The sequence below is a fragment of the Equus caballus genome, chromosome 11, assembly GCF_041296265.1.
Source record: "Equus caballus isolate H_3958 breed thoroughbred chromosome 11, TB-T2T, whole genome shotgun sequence".
Taxonomy (NCBI): domain Eukaryota; kingdom Metazoa; phylum Chordata; class Mammalia; order Perissodactyla; family Equidae; genus Equus; species Equus caballus.
Genome location: NC_091694.1, coordinates 57,656,634 through 57,670,088, shown reverse-complemented (window position 1 = coordinate 57,670,088; position 13,455 = coordinate 57,656,634). Strand labels below are relative to the sequence as shown.

Here is a 13,455-nt window from a genome sequence, read left to right as displayed (position 1 = left end):
GGCAGCTTTGCGGAACTAACATTCACTTGACACCCACAGTGTGTGTGTTGGGCTCCCTGAAATTTATTCTCTCAGTTAATCCCACATCTGGTAGGGGAGAAGTAACCCTCAAGTCTATATTGCCACCTCTCCACCGGGGTTCCCTGGAAAGACACCTGAAAAGAGAGATCAGGAAGGAAACTATCAAGAGTGCCCTTTGAAGTCCCCTCTGCTCCAGGCCGCAGTCCCTTGCCCCGCCCTGACCTCTGGCACGGTGGGCTCCTCTGGGATTCCACCCCTCAGCGCCTACTTTCGCAGCCCTGGATTTACTCTTTAGGAGGAAACAAAGTAGTGGGAAATTTGGGCCTGACCTCAAGGCCCAGATAAGTTGGTTTTTGAAGCAAGACGTATACATGAACTAATTACAGGAAACACAAAGCAAAGATTCTAAAACATTTTTTATATGGAAAATTTCAAATTTCAAAAGCAGCTAGAACATTGCAATAACCACCCACATAACCATCACCAACTTCAAAAATTATCAACATTTATCAATATTTCATTCATTCCTCCTTTCAAAACATGTTTAAAACTTTTTCTTGTTGGGGTAATTTAAAAGAAATTCCAGACACAACGCCATTCACCAGAGCAGGGCAGGTGTTTTTATAGACATCTCTTCGAGCTGAGAAAGTTGAAAAGGATTTGTGTGCTTGGTTTGGGAGGTTCTACTTTCATTTTGACAGAAGAAATGATGGAAACCCTGGGGCCTAAGGGTAGACTCTGCTGAGCTCTATTTTGGGGGAAAGCTTTTTTTGTTTGTTTGTTGGAGGAAGATTAGCCCTGAGCTAACTGCTGCCAATCCTCCTCTTTTTGCTAAGGAAGACTGGCCCTGAGTTCATATCCGTGCCCATCTTCCTCTACTTTATATGTGGGACGCCTACCACAGCACGGCTTGGCAAGCCTGATGGGCAAGCTTGACCCTGGATCTGAACCGGCGAACCCCAGGCTGCCAAAGTGGGACATGCGAACTTAACTGCTGTGCCACGGGGCCGGCCCCTGGGGGAGAGCTTTTGGCGAGGACTTTCTCTTGACATGGACTTAGCACAGAGACAACCCAACCATGCACCTTTCTCTGGCTTCACTCTAGGACAATGGAAGAATTCCATCCAGTTTATTTCCGAGATGAATAGGCTGTTTTCTGGAAAAGCAGACATGCCCAAGGCAGAGTGCGCCTCCGCCGAACTGTTGGTTGACCTGGATGCTGTCAGAGACCTGTGTTCTGGGGTCAGCAAATATCGGGACTTCATCCGTCACCTGCCCATCCACCTTTCCAAGTATATTCTAAGTATGCTGGGGTGTATTGGGGGATTTCTCAGGAGACCTCCCATTGCGGCCCAGTTCGAAGGTTCCCAGGTCTATCTTTTTTTTTTTTCAGGTATACTGGATAAAAACACCTTAAACAGGTGTGCCTCTGTGAGCCAGCACTGGGCTGCACTGGTACAGCAGGTCAAGATGGACCTGTCGATGCACACATTCATTCAGAACCAGATTACCTTTTTGCAGGTATTTTCTCTTTAGGGGCGGGGGTGGTCTGGAGACCCGACTGTGGGCCTTTCTGTCTACTCAGCAGACCCTTCCCTGGCTTCCTGCTCCACATTTGCCACCTCCCAGGCTTCAGCAGTCACTTCCTTTTTGTCTGAACTCCTCACTAATCACCATTTACACTTCCTTTGTTAGTGTATCCAGCAGGGACAACATGTATGGAAACCTCTCAGGAAGAGAGAGGCAGGGCCTTTCCAAAATCTCACAAAGCAGGGAATTTTTTCCCAGATTCTGGATCAGCCTCATAGGGTACATAGATGTTTACAAGGCCACAAAGTACATATATATTTATTAATTTATTTTTAGTGAGGAAGATTGGCCCTGAGCTAACATCTGTGCCATTCCTCCTCTGTTTTGTATGTAGGATGCCACCACAGCATGGCTTGACGAGCTGTGTGTCAGTCCATGCCTGGGATCCAAACCCATGAACTGCGGGCCACTGAAGTGGAGCTTAAAATGTAATTTCCCCCCGATAGTAACCATCTCTGGCATTTTTACTTCTGTTTCTTGCTTGAATCCTAACCCTAAATCATGGCTTCTTGGTAGCTTGGATGTTTCCCACCAGAGATAGATGACAGAAGATGAGAAGAAGCAGGCATTGTAAGATAGACCAGACTCTGGAAAGCTGGGAACTGCTGACCATCTCCTGCTGGTCTTGCTCCATATGTTTGGTTTTCCTTATCCTCCTTAAACCAGTCTGCACACACAACTGGCCTAACTGACCAGGCCTAGGCCTCCCTTAGCCAGAGCGCACCCATCTTTCCGATCTTGCCAAGCACTAGATTTCCCCCTCCTCTTGAACAGTAGGAACCAAGAGTAGCCATTTTCTGTTATTTTTTTCCCCAGGGGTCCTACACAAAGGGAATAGATCCTAATTATGCCAACAAAGTTTCTATCCCGGTTCCTAAAGAGGCAGAAGACGGAAAGCGCACGCGTGTGAAAAATCCAAAATTGAAACTGAGAACAAAGGTGGGTTCCCATGGCATCTGGGACAAGGAACTGTCAATGTCACATTCTTATTGGCCATTGAAGGCTGAAGTCCAGACTCAGCTCTCACACAAGGATATAGGAAATGGGAAGATATAGGATATAGCATATGGATATAGGATATGGGAGGCAACATTTCCTAAAGAAGACCAGAGTTCTGAGCTGTGTGTCCTTAAGCGGGTCACTTCCTCTCCTTAAGCCTTAAATTCCTTATCTGTTAAATGAGTGAATTAATTTGGCTTTTCACTTCAAATCCCATGGCCATATCTTCTGTCTATTGTACCAAGTCATCTAGTGGAGAGCTCAGAGCCAGGAGCAATGTCAGTGATAGCTGGGATTTTCCTTGACATCTATCAGTCCATGCCTCTTGAGGCTGCAAGACTCCAGCTCGGGAATGAGAAGGATATGAGGGGAGGGCCTGGGCTGGTCCAGAATGTCCAGGGTCAAGAATGAATTAAGCTTCCTCACCTCTGACTTCAAGTTCATCCTGATTCTACGATGGAAGAGGAGAATTACTTAACCATAGACCTCCCTAGCGAATCTTGGGCAATAATAGAGAAGAGTAAACGGGAGACTCTGAGCTCTGTGTTCTGCCTATCCAGGCAATGGTGGTCATTCCTAAAACCATTAGATTCCTGACCCCTCTTCTCTGCTCAAGGCCTTTCTATTTTGAAATCTATTCAATGGGCCCAAAAAGAAGGATACTTAACAAGGGGTCGTCAGACTGAAGCTTCCCATAAGGAAACCGCAATGTAAATTAGAATCTGAGAAACAGAAGTGTCCAGAGGGATCATCTAGTTTATATGTCTGTAGAGGTCAGATAGGTCACATGAAGGAGGGAGATGGGAGGTGTGGGCAGTAAAGGACAATGCGACTGTGATAAATTGGAGCGTTCACTCCCCATCTGAAGGGGCTAGTTGCCACTCAGCTCCTGATAATTATTGCCATGGGAGGCTGTGGACCTCAACCTTCCAGACCATGTGAGCTTTCAAGAGAAGATAGAAATATGAATTATCGTGTGACATCTCTTGCTTTTCTTAAACGCTGGCAACCATTAAAAGTATTTTTAGAAATTATGTGGGCCAAAGAAAACACATTTGTGGACCTCATTTGACCTGCAATTTTTTATCTTTGAACTGACACATTCACTCATTGTATAGATGAAGAAACTGAGGCACAGAGAGTTTCAGGTCTCCCAGCCAGTGGAGTGAGAGAGATACAAGCTGAATGTTGACCTGCTCTTTCCAAGCCTGTCGCTCTGTTAAGTATAACAAAACTAACACCCTACTTCCTTAGGTGATGTAGTTAGTAACTGCCTGTCAAAAAAGGACTACCTGGACAGTGTTTGATATTTTAGAAATATATAACTTAAGAGAAGAGAGAGAAACAGCTAAAGCAGTACGGAGACCAGAAGAGAACAAGTGAAGTATCAAGAATAAGCAGTTAAGGGGTCTGGCAGGAAAAGGTGGAGGTGCGTGCTTCTGAGGGGTGGTGATCACAATGGGTGCTCTCTACCGAGCTGAGCAATGTGCCAGGCACTGTGCCAAGGGCTCTGTATACATCATTTACTTGATCTTCACCATAGTTGGGTAGATATCATTGCTTCCACTTTATGGATGTGGAATGAAGACTATGATCTTAGAAACTTGCTCAAGGTCTCATAGCTTGTCAGTGGCAGAGCTGGGATTTGAACCCGTCTTTTTCCTCCCACTGTCTCCACCATGTGGCTCCCAGGCTTTCAAAACTTAGTTGATGAGCAAGAGCCAAGGAATTCCATCCTGGGCTGTGAGAAGCCAAGGAAGCCTCATTTAATTCAAGGCAGGTTATCAAAGCTGCCTGGACACTGGAGGGGAAGCAGGTTGAGAGATTTTTCTGGAGAGACGTCTCGAGGGACATTAGTGCTTGGTTACAGATAATGAAGGAGAGTGAGCTGAGGAAAGTGGGCATCCTGAGGAAGAGTACAGGCATGGAGGAGAAGGCTAAGGTTTGGAAGGAGACTTAGGAAGAGATGTCCCTGGGAGGACTCCCAGATGCAGACGTGATGATATGGTCTTCTTTGCTTTCACAATAAACGCACCCTGGTTTTTGGTTTCCTGCTAGGGTGATTGGTATTCGTGCTGTGTGAGGGTGGAGACTATTGCTGGAAAGAAGAGTGGAACTGGGAACCCAGTTGAATCATCTATGCCCAAATTTGGCAACTGTTCAGAAAGTGTGTGATGGAGCGGGGAGAGGGATGGAAGGAGGGCAGGAAGGAAGAGAGGGAGGGAGGGAATGATTGGAAAGGAAAGAGAAGCACCCCTGCTGAGACTTGATAAAACTGATCTCCCCTCTCTGAGGCTCACGTGCCTCATCTGTAAAATGATGAGAATAATTCACGGGGCAAATGATGTACTTGGTGAGGCAGCTGTAAGGAAAAATCAGGGTTGCGTATGTATGCAAACTTTGAAGCATAGAGTGTGTAACAGTAATTTCACATACAGCTTGAGTTTCCATGAGTATGCTTTGTACGGTCAGGAATATGCGATATAAACATGAAACCTCAGCTTCCATGAAGTGGCCCATCAAAGGGCGCCTATGACTTTATTTTGTGAGCTTGTTTTTGGGAAAGTTGCGCTGTCAGCAACATCAAAAGTTCGTGGAATCAGAACACATAGAAAACACAAAGAGATAGAAGGAGAGTTAGCACCCTTCACTCAATATTTTCTAACTCACAGATTACGTCAGTGCCTGCTCACTGTCCCCTCGCCCCCACCACGTAGCAGCAGCTGCAGCCTGAAGAGGAAGAATCCACGGGCCCTTGTGCCCTTGCAAGGGGAGACTCCAGAGGAGGTGTGCCTGGGACCCTGGGTAAAGTTCCACCGTACTTTGACTCCATGTGTTCCTTTCTTAGAATGACTACAACCTGTGGGCTGCATACCAGAACCAGGAAACCCAGCAGGTCCTGATGGAGGAGAGAAATGTCTTCTGTGGAACTTACAATATCCGTATTCTCTCTGACACGTAGGTACCGGGGTCAGAATCCAGGTCTTCAGGGACTCTTGAATTATCCACACTGGCATCTTAGGATTCCCATGACCCGTGTTCACTTCCTCACCTCAAGCTCCAGCCCCAACGTGAGATCCCATTTGGAGAATAGGTGCTTGATTTTTGCTCCTTTCTCACTGGTGGGTGGAGGATATTTTCCCCTTACAAATTTTGGGTACACTGCCCAACAGCCTTTTGTTGATATTTTGAAATATCTTTATTGTTTTATTCTAATTGTAGAAGTAATGTATGCTTATGGGAAAAACTCCACCAGATGCCAGGAAATATATAGAGAAAACCAAAGATCACCTATAATCTTGTCACCTAAAGATAACTACTAATGCGGCTGGCACAGCGGCTAAGTTCGCACCTCCCGCTTTGGCGGCCCAGGGTTCGCCAGTTCGGATCCAGGGTGAGGACATGGCTCCGCTTGCCAAGCCATGCTGTGGTAGGCGTCCCACATATAAAGTAGAGGAAGATGGGCACGGATGTTAGCTCAGGGCCAGTCTTCCTCAGCAAAAACAGGAGGATTGGCAGCAGATGTTAGCTCAGGGCTAATCTTCCTAAAAAAAAAAGATAACTACCATTAATACTGATGTCTGTCCTAGAATTTTTTTCTTTGCACGTGTAAATACATATTTTACATAGAAATCGGGTTAATCTATACATATTTCTGTAACTCACTCCAGCAAAATACTGTGGAATCTTTCCATGTTAGATATGAAAATGGTGTTTATTTATTTAATTAATTTATTTTTATTTTTTTAAATTTTTCTCACTAAATCCTAAGTATTTTTATTTCCTCATTATTTTCCTTGGTGTTCCAAAAAGCAAACTTGGGGTTGAAAGCCCCCAGTCTTAAATGTAAATATTAGCTTCTCTTGGCATAATCTCCTTCAGCATTTTGGCTTTATATGCTGTTTCAGTGCCTCTCTCTTATCTAATAGAGATAATATATGAAGCCTAAATTGTTCCAAATTGTTTTGTTTTGTTTTGTTTTTTTTGAGGAAGATTAACCCACCGGGCTGGCCCCTGAAGCCCAAATTGTTGAAAGGTGGAAGAAGAGAAAAAGAATTGTTTTCTTGCTATAGCTTTTCTGACTTTCTATCTATTAGGCATATAAAGAAGGAAATAAATCATTTAGGTGAAAATTTGTGCTGAGAATATGAAGAAATACAAAATTGATGGGCTTTTTTTTTTTTTATAGTATAACATGCTTGAAATTTCTTCATAAATCCATGTGTGCAAAATGTTCATTTTAAAATTTTCATTAAATCAACTTGAATTTAGCCTTGACCCCTGTTCCACCAGATTGGCTTGTACTTCAACCTCAGGCATTCCTGGGGCCACCAGAATACAGGAGGTTTATATGAATTCTGGATAAATGGGAAAGAATCTCTAATCTTCAATTCATCAGGACCATTTTGTTTCGTTTATTTATTTGTTTGTTGAAAAAAATTTTTTAATGCAAACTTTTATTTAATTTTTAGTAATTTCCTTTTAATCTATTCAGAGACATGCATTATTTCTTATCTTTTGTTTTTACATTTTATTTATTTATTTATGTTTTTAAATTTTAAATTTTTCTTTTTAGAGCAGTAACATTGGATTATAACATTATATAACTTTCAGATGTATATCATAATATATTTCGAATTCTGTGTAGATTCCATCGTGTTCGCCACCGAAAGACTGATTACAATCCATCACCGCACACATGTGCCTAATCACCCCTTTCACCCTCCCCCTCCCCCCCTTGCCCTCTGGTAACCATCAATCCAATCTCTGCTGCTATGTGTTTGTTTGTCGTTGTTTTTGTCTTCTACTTATGAATGAGATCATATGGTATTTGACTCTCTCCCTCTGACTTATTTCACTTAACATAATATCCTCAAGGTCTATCCATGTTGTCATAAATGGTTGGATTTCATCATTTCTTATGGCTGAGTAGTATTCCATTGTGTATATACCACATCTTTATCCATTCGTCCCTTGATGGGCACCTAGGTTGCTTCCAAGTCTTGGCTATTGTGAATAATGTTGTGATGAACACAGGGCTGCATCTTTATGTATTTGTGTTTTCGAGTTTTTTGGATAGATACCCACCAGTGGAGTAGCTGGATCATATGGTCGATCTATTCTTAATTTTCTGAGGAAACTCCATACTGTTTTCCATAGTGGCTGAACCAGTTTACACTCCTACCAGCACTGTACGATGGTTCCCTTTTCTCCAACACTTGTTGTTTCCTGTCTAGTTAATTACAGCCATTCTGACTGGAGTGAGGTGATATCTCATTGTAGTAATGATGTTGAGCATGTTTTCATGTGCCTGTTGGCCATCTGTATATCTTCTTTGGAGAAATCTCTGTTCAGATCTCTTGCCCGTTTTTTAATTGGGTTGTTGAGTTTTTTGCTGTTGAGAAACGATGTTATTTAGGATAATTGCAGTGTGACATCATTTGGATATGCCATAGGAAGACCCTTTAATAGTCAACTTCCTGCCATCCTTTAGGACTTCACTCTTTACTCACAGAGGTTTGTGAAGGTCATCTCTGTTTTCTTTTTGGCCGTGAATCCTGCTAACAGATCACATCTTGACCAGTCAGTAGGGGGAAGACAGAGCACACAGGGAAAGGCAAAGTTGAGTTTTTATGGATGGCACGGTGATAAGTGCTCTTTAGAAGAGATGAGGACTGGTTGAACTCTAGATATGACAAGTGGAATGAGGACCAAAAGATCAAGAATTGCTCTCCATATTTAGAGTGACTGTTAACTGAAAGAATCCCACTTTCCTCTGTGGTCCTCAAGTAATTATAGTGTCCCCTTTCACAATAAAAAATGTCTCAGTTTGGACAATGAACTATTTGGTCATCCTGCTCATATTTTATCTACTTGTTAATAATCTTATGATTGGAAAATTAGTTCAACTCACCCTGTTTTTTTGGACTGCAAGCTCACTGAGGGCAAGGTCTGTATCTTATTCATCTTTGCCACGGTACCTGTTAGCACAGGACTTTGAACCTAACATCACTCGTAGGATATTGGTTAGGAAAAAAAAAAAAGAACAGAGGGATATACAGTGGGTATGGGGCTTCCCACCTGTGTTCCTCTGAGGTTTTCCATGATCAAATAAATTTGGGAAATCCTGCATACTCTATTCTCTCTCTTGGGGATTTATCAGACATTAGCAGATTTTTTTCTTTATAGTTTTGCCTTTTATCTTTAGGTTTTAAATCTACCTGAAATGGATTTTTGTTATGGTAACAAAATCTGCTTAATGCCACCAGGGCCCATTAATACTAGGCCTTGCTTTCTGCTACATCCCTTGTTGGAAGGCCCTGGATTTTTCACTATACCATTGCTGCAGGTGAAAGCCACCGTGCTAAGTGAGTTTCAGGAAGGACACTAACTCTTCTTTCATGGGTCATCCTTTTCCCCCTGCAACTCAGGTGGGACCGAAGCAGAGTCATTCACTATTCTGGGAGAGATTTGGTAGCTGTGTCATCCAATCGGAAGATCCACCTTCTGGACATCATACAAGTAAAGGAGATGCCCGTTGAGTTCCGAGGCCATGCTGGGAGTATCCACGCCCTCTTCTTGTGTGAGGAGGAAAACTTTCTTCTGAGCGGGAGTTATGACCTGAGCATCCGGTAAGTGGTCCACGGAAGCTGTGGTCCCCTCCCAGGGCCTGCAGTCAGCTTGTGGAAGAAACACGAATGCTTTTTCCTTTTTGTCTTTATTGAAAAGTTATCCTAAATGATACTGACTTCTAGAATAACCCACAACATTTTTTCTTTCTTTTGGCAAGGTAAAAACCAAGAATTTGTCTATTGTTTAAACTTTGAATGAGATAGATTTCTAACAATTCTCAGATCTATTTTCTAGTTGAAGACTATGAATCAGAAAATATCTTTCTTAGAATTCTTAGATGAAGGCATAATTTATATTTCTTTCTATAGACTCCTTCGGGGGAAAGATTTTTGTGGGTATGAAATATGGTATAGAAGCAAAATAGTGTTTAACGATGCATTTATACATATATTTTTAAACAATGTAATAAACACCCATGTGCTCATTACTCAGGCCGAGAGATAGAGCGTGATCATTCCCCAGATCCCACTGTGTGCCTTTCCCTTATTGCTTCTCCCTTCCTCCCAACCAGAGGTAATGTTATCCTAAATTTTAGACTAATTATTCCCTTGTATTTCTTTATAGATTTCTTTATAGTTTTGCTACCTATTTATGTATCTCCAAACATATTGATTACTTTTGTCCATTTTTTAACTTAACATAAATGGAATTGTATTTTAAAAATTCATCCATAGTTGATTCTTAACACTGAACTATGATTTTGAGATTCATGCCTATGATGTAGGTAGCAGTAATTAATTTATTTTCACTGAGATATTGTATTTTATTGGATGAATATATCATAACTCATTCCTTTATTCTTCTATTGATGGGTATTTGCATTGTGTCTCATTTTTTATCCTTTTGAAAAGTGCTACCATAGATGTTCTTAGATGTGTTTCCTGGTGCCTATGTGCATGAGTTAAAAAAAATTTTATTGAGATATAATTGATATATAATGTATTAGTTTTAGGTGTACAACATACTGATTTGATGCATGTATGTAGTGCAAAATGATCACCACAATAAGTTTAGTTATATCCATCACCACACGTAGTTACAAATTTTTTTTTCTTGTGATGAGAACTTTTAAGATGTACTCTCTTAGCAGCTTTCAAATATATGACACAATATTGTTGACTATAGTGCGTGAGTTTATTTTAAGGTATATTCTTGGTAGTGGAATTTCTAGGTAGAAGTACTAAACTATTTTCCAAAGTTCTTGTATTAAATTACACTCCCACTGGCAGGGTATGAGAAGATCCATTCTTATACATATGTGTGTGTAAAGAGATTTATTATAAGGAATTGACTCATGTGATCATGCAACCTGGAAAGTCTAAGGTCTGCAGCATGGGTCAGCGGGCTGGCGACCCAGGAGAGCTGAGGGTGAGAGACAGTCTGCAGGCAGTCTGCTGGAGAAGTCTCTCTTGCTAGGGGAAGCTGGTCTTTCTGTTCTATTTATGCCTTCAGCTGATTGGATGAGGCCCACCACGTTACAGAGGGCAACCTGCTCTACTCCAGTTTACCCACTTAAATGTTACCTCATCCAGAAACACTCTCAGGGTTGACACTGAAATTATCCATCACAGTATGTTTTGTAGCCATTTGTGCTTCATCTTCTCTAAAACTTGTGTTCAGTTTTTCTTTATTTGGCCCATTTTTCTGTTGGTTTATTTATCCTTTTCTTATTGATTCATAGGAGTTCTTTATATTCTCTGGATTCTAATTCTTTGTTTATTTTTGTACTGCAAATTTCTTCTTTGATTTTCAGACTCATCTTTTCACTGTCTGTGGTGTCCTTTGATGACAGAAATCTTTAACTTTAGTGTAGTAGATTTTGTTGATTTGACATGTTTAAGAAATCCTTCCCTACTTTAAAGTTGTAAAGGAATTCTCCCTGGTGTCTTTTTTAAAGTTTTTTTTTTTTATTTTTTAAATAATAGTTTGCCTTTCATTTTAGGTCTTAAATCTACCTGAAACTGATTTTTGTTAACATATCGGTAAGGGGTCCAATTCCTTTATTTTTTTCTCTCCGCATTTGGATATCCAATCACCTAAGTACCATTTATAAAAAAGAATGTCCTTTCTGCCATCGGTCTGTACTACGTGCCTTGTCATAAGACAAGTGTCCATATATTTCTATTTCTGGACTCACTATTCTATTTCATTATCTGTTTGACTATCATTTGTCAATACCACACTGTCTTAATTACTTTTTTTGGAGTCTTTGTATCTGGTAGGGCAAGTCTCCCTCATTCTTCCTCAGAAGAAGGAGTTCAGTTTCTTTCAGCTACTCTTGGACTTCTGCGCTTCCACCTGAATCTTCCACCTGAATCTTCCGTCTGAATCTTCCACCTGAATCTTTTTGGTGGGTTGGGGTAGGAGGTTTCTTTTCGTTCTTTCTCAGATCTCAGGTGCAGAGGATTGATTTGGTTATGCTTCTCTGTTCATATCATATTATTATTATTGGTCTGTACAAGCCTCCATTCCTGTTTTATTTATTTGTTCATTCTTTTTTCTCTCTATTCTTCATTCCTATTCTCTTCTTCCAAGGGCTACCGTCTAATCTTTTTTTTTTTTTGAGGAAGATTAGCGCTGAGCTAACATCTGCCACCAATCCTCCTGTTTTTGCTGAGGAAGACTGGCCCTGAGCTAACATTCATGCCCATCTTCCTCCATTTTATGTGGAATGCCTGCCACAGCGTGGCTTGACAAGTGGTGCATAGGTCTGCACCCAGGATCTGAACCAGGGAACCCCGGGCTGCTGAAGCAGAATGTGCACACTTAACCACTACATCACCAGGCTGGCCCCCTTTTTTTGTGTGTGTGAGGAAGATTGGCCGTGAGCTAACATTTGCTGCCAATCTTCCTCTTTTTGCTTGAGGAAAATTGTCACTGAGCTAACATCTGTGCCAGACTTCCTCTATTTTGTGTGTGGGATGCCACCACAGCATGGCTGGATGAGTGGTGTGTAAGCCCACGCCTGGGATCCAAACCTGCAAAGCCTGGACTGCTGAAGCAGAGTGCGCAAACTCAACCACTATGCCACTGGGCTGGCCCCCATCTAATCTTTCTTAATGTGTATCTTTTTATTTATATGTATTCTTTTAAAACCAATTGATATATTTTGATATGTTTTATACATGTGTTTATCATTCTCATCCATGGTATTATTTTAAACTTCTCTTGGTTTCTAACTTTTGCACCCTACCCTATGTTTCAAAGATTCATCCATGTTACCATCTAGTCAGTTGTTTTTAACTGTTGTGTGGTACTCTAAGGTCCGCATATACATTTTACCTACTTGCTGTCTCAGTGATGGACACTACTTTGCCTCCAAATAATGCTGCCTTGAGTATCTTTGTCCCTTCTCAGACACTGTGAGATTTCTTAGGGATATATACCCAGGAGTGGACTTGCTGAGACAGAGGGTAGGCAGTTCTAAATTTGACTAAGAAGTACCAGATTGAAGTCCAGAATGACTGTATGGGTCTACACTCTTACCAGTAGTGACCCTGTATCTCTATTTTCCTACCAATATAAGGCATTGCCCAGCTTTCAAGTTTTTGCTAGGTGGATACATGTATGTACAACCATTTCCATTTATGTTACTGTGGTTACTAACAAGTTTGTTTATTAACTTTTGGGGTGTAGTGGAGGAAGACAGTTCCTCTACCCTCTAGGTCCTTCTAGCTGTCATAAGATTAAATTGGTATGAGACAGAATAACAGGAGAAAATCTAACAAAGCTTTATAGCATGTATAACATGGGAGAAACACAGGAAAGCTGAGTAACTCGCCAGAATGGCTGAGGTTTCCACCTTAAATACCATCTTCAGCTAAAGACAAAGGAGAGTGCTGGCGGTGAGGGGAGTCAGTTATGGGAGATTACCAGAAAAAGCACAGTAAACAAGAGTAAGGTTTTTATGCAGATTTAAGTCCTTGCCTTCTGTGTTGGTAAGAGTTTGTAGAGGTAAGGTCATCCCCGCCTCTTCCTGGTACAGAGAGGGAGACACCTTTACAGAAGGAGATTTCCCTTGCAAATGTAAATGTCTCTTACAAAGGGTAACTTCTACTTGTTTTTCAGAGCTTCTCCCCTGTCTGCAGTTTCTTAAAAGTAACCAGCCCAAAATAATCCTCATGCCAAAGGGACACATCTTGAGGTGGCAAATTCTGCTCCCCTACCAGGGCTTCCTCTTTTGTGAATTGCCTGATTATGTCCTTTACTCAT

The 13,455-nt window shown here is 41.6% G+C and overlaps 1 protein-coding gene across 4 annotated transcripts in view; it reads left to right on the top strand.

Annotated features, from left to right (window-relative positions):
- Positions 1 to 13,455, top strand: part of FBXW10B (F-box and WD repeat domain containing 10B) — a 38,583-nt gene that overhangs the window by 2,882 nt on the left and 22,246 nt on the right. For all 4 annotated transcript variants that reach the window (XM_014728851.3, XM_014728858.3, XM_023653538.2 and 1 more), the window contains exons 3-7: positions 1,127 to 1,324; positions 1,415 to 1,542; positions 2,428 to 2,550; positions 5,459 to 5,568; positions 9,042 to 9,242. In XM_014728851.3, coding sequence (XP_014584337.3) covers positions 1,127 to 1,324; positions 1,415 to 1,542; positions 2,428 to 2,550; positions 5,459 to 5,568; positions 9,042 to 9,242 — 760 coding nt within the window. The remainder of the gene's footprint in view (positions 1 to 1,126; positions 1,325 to 1,414; positions 1,543 to 2,427; positions 2,551 to 5,458; positions 5,569 to 9,041; positions 9,243 to 13,455) is intronic.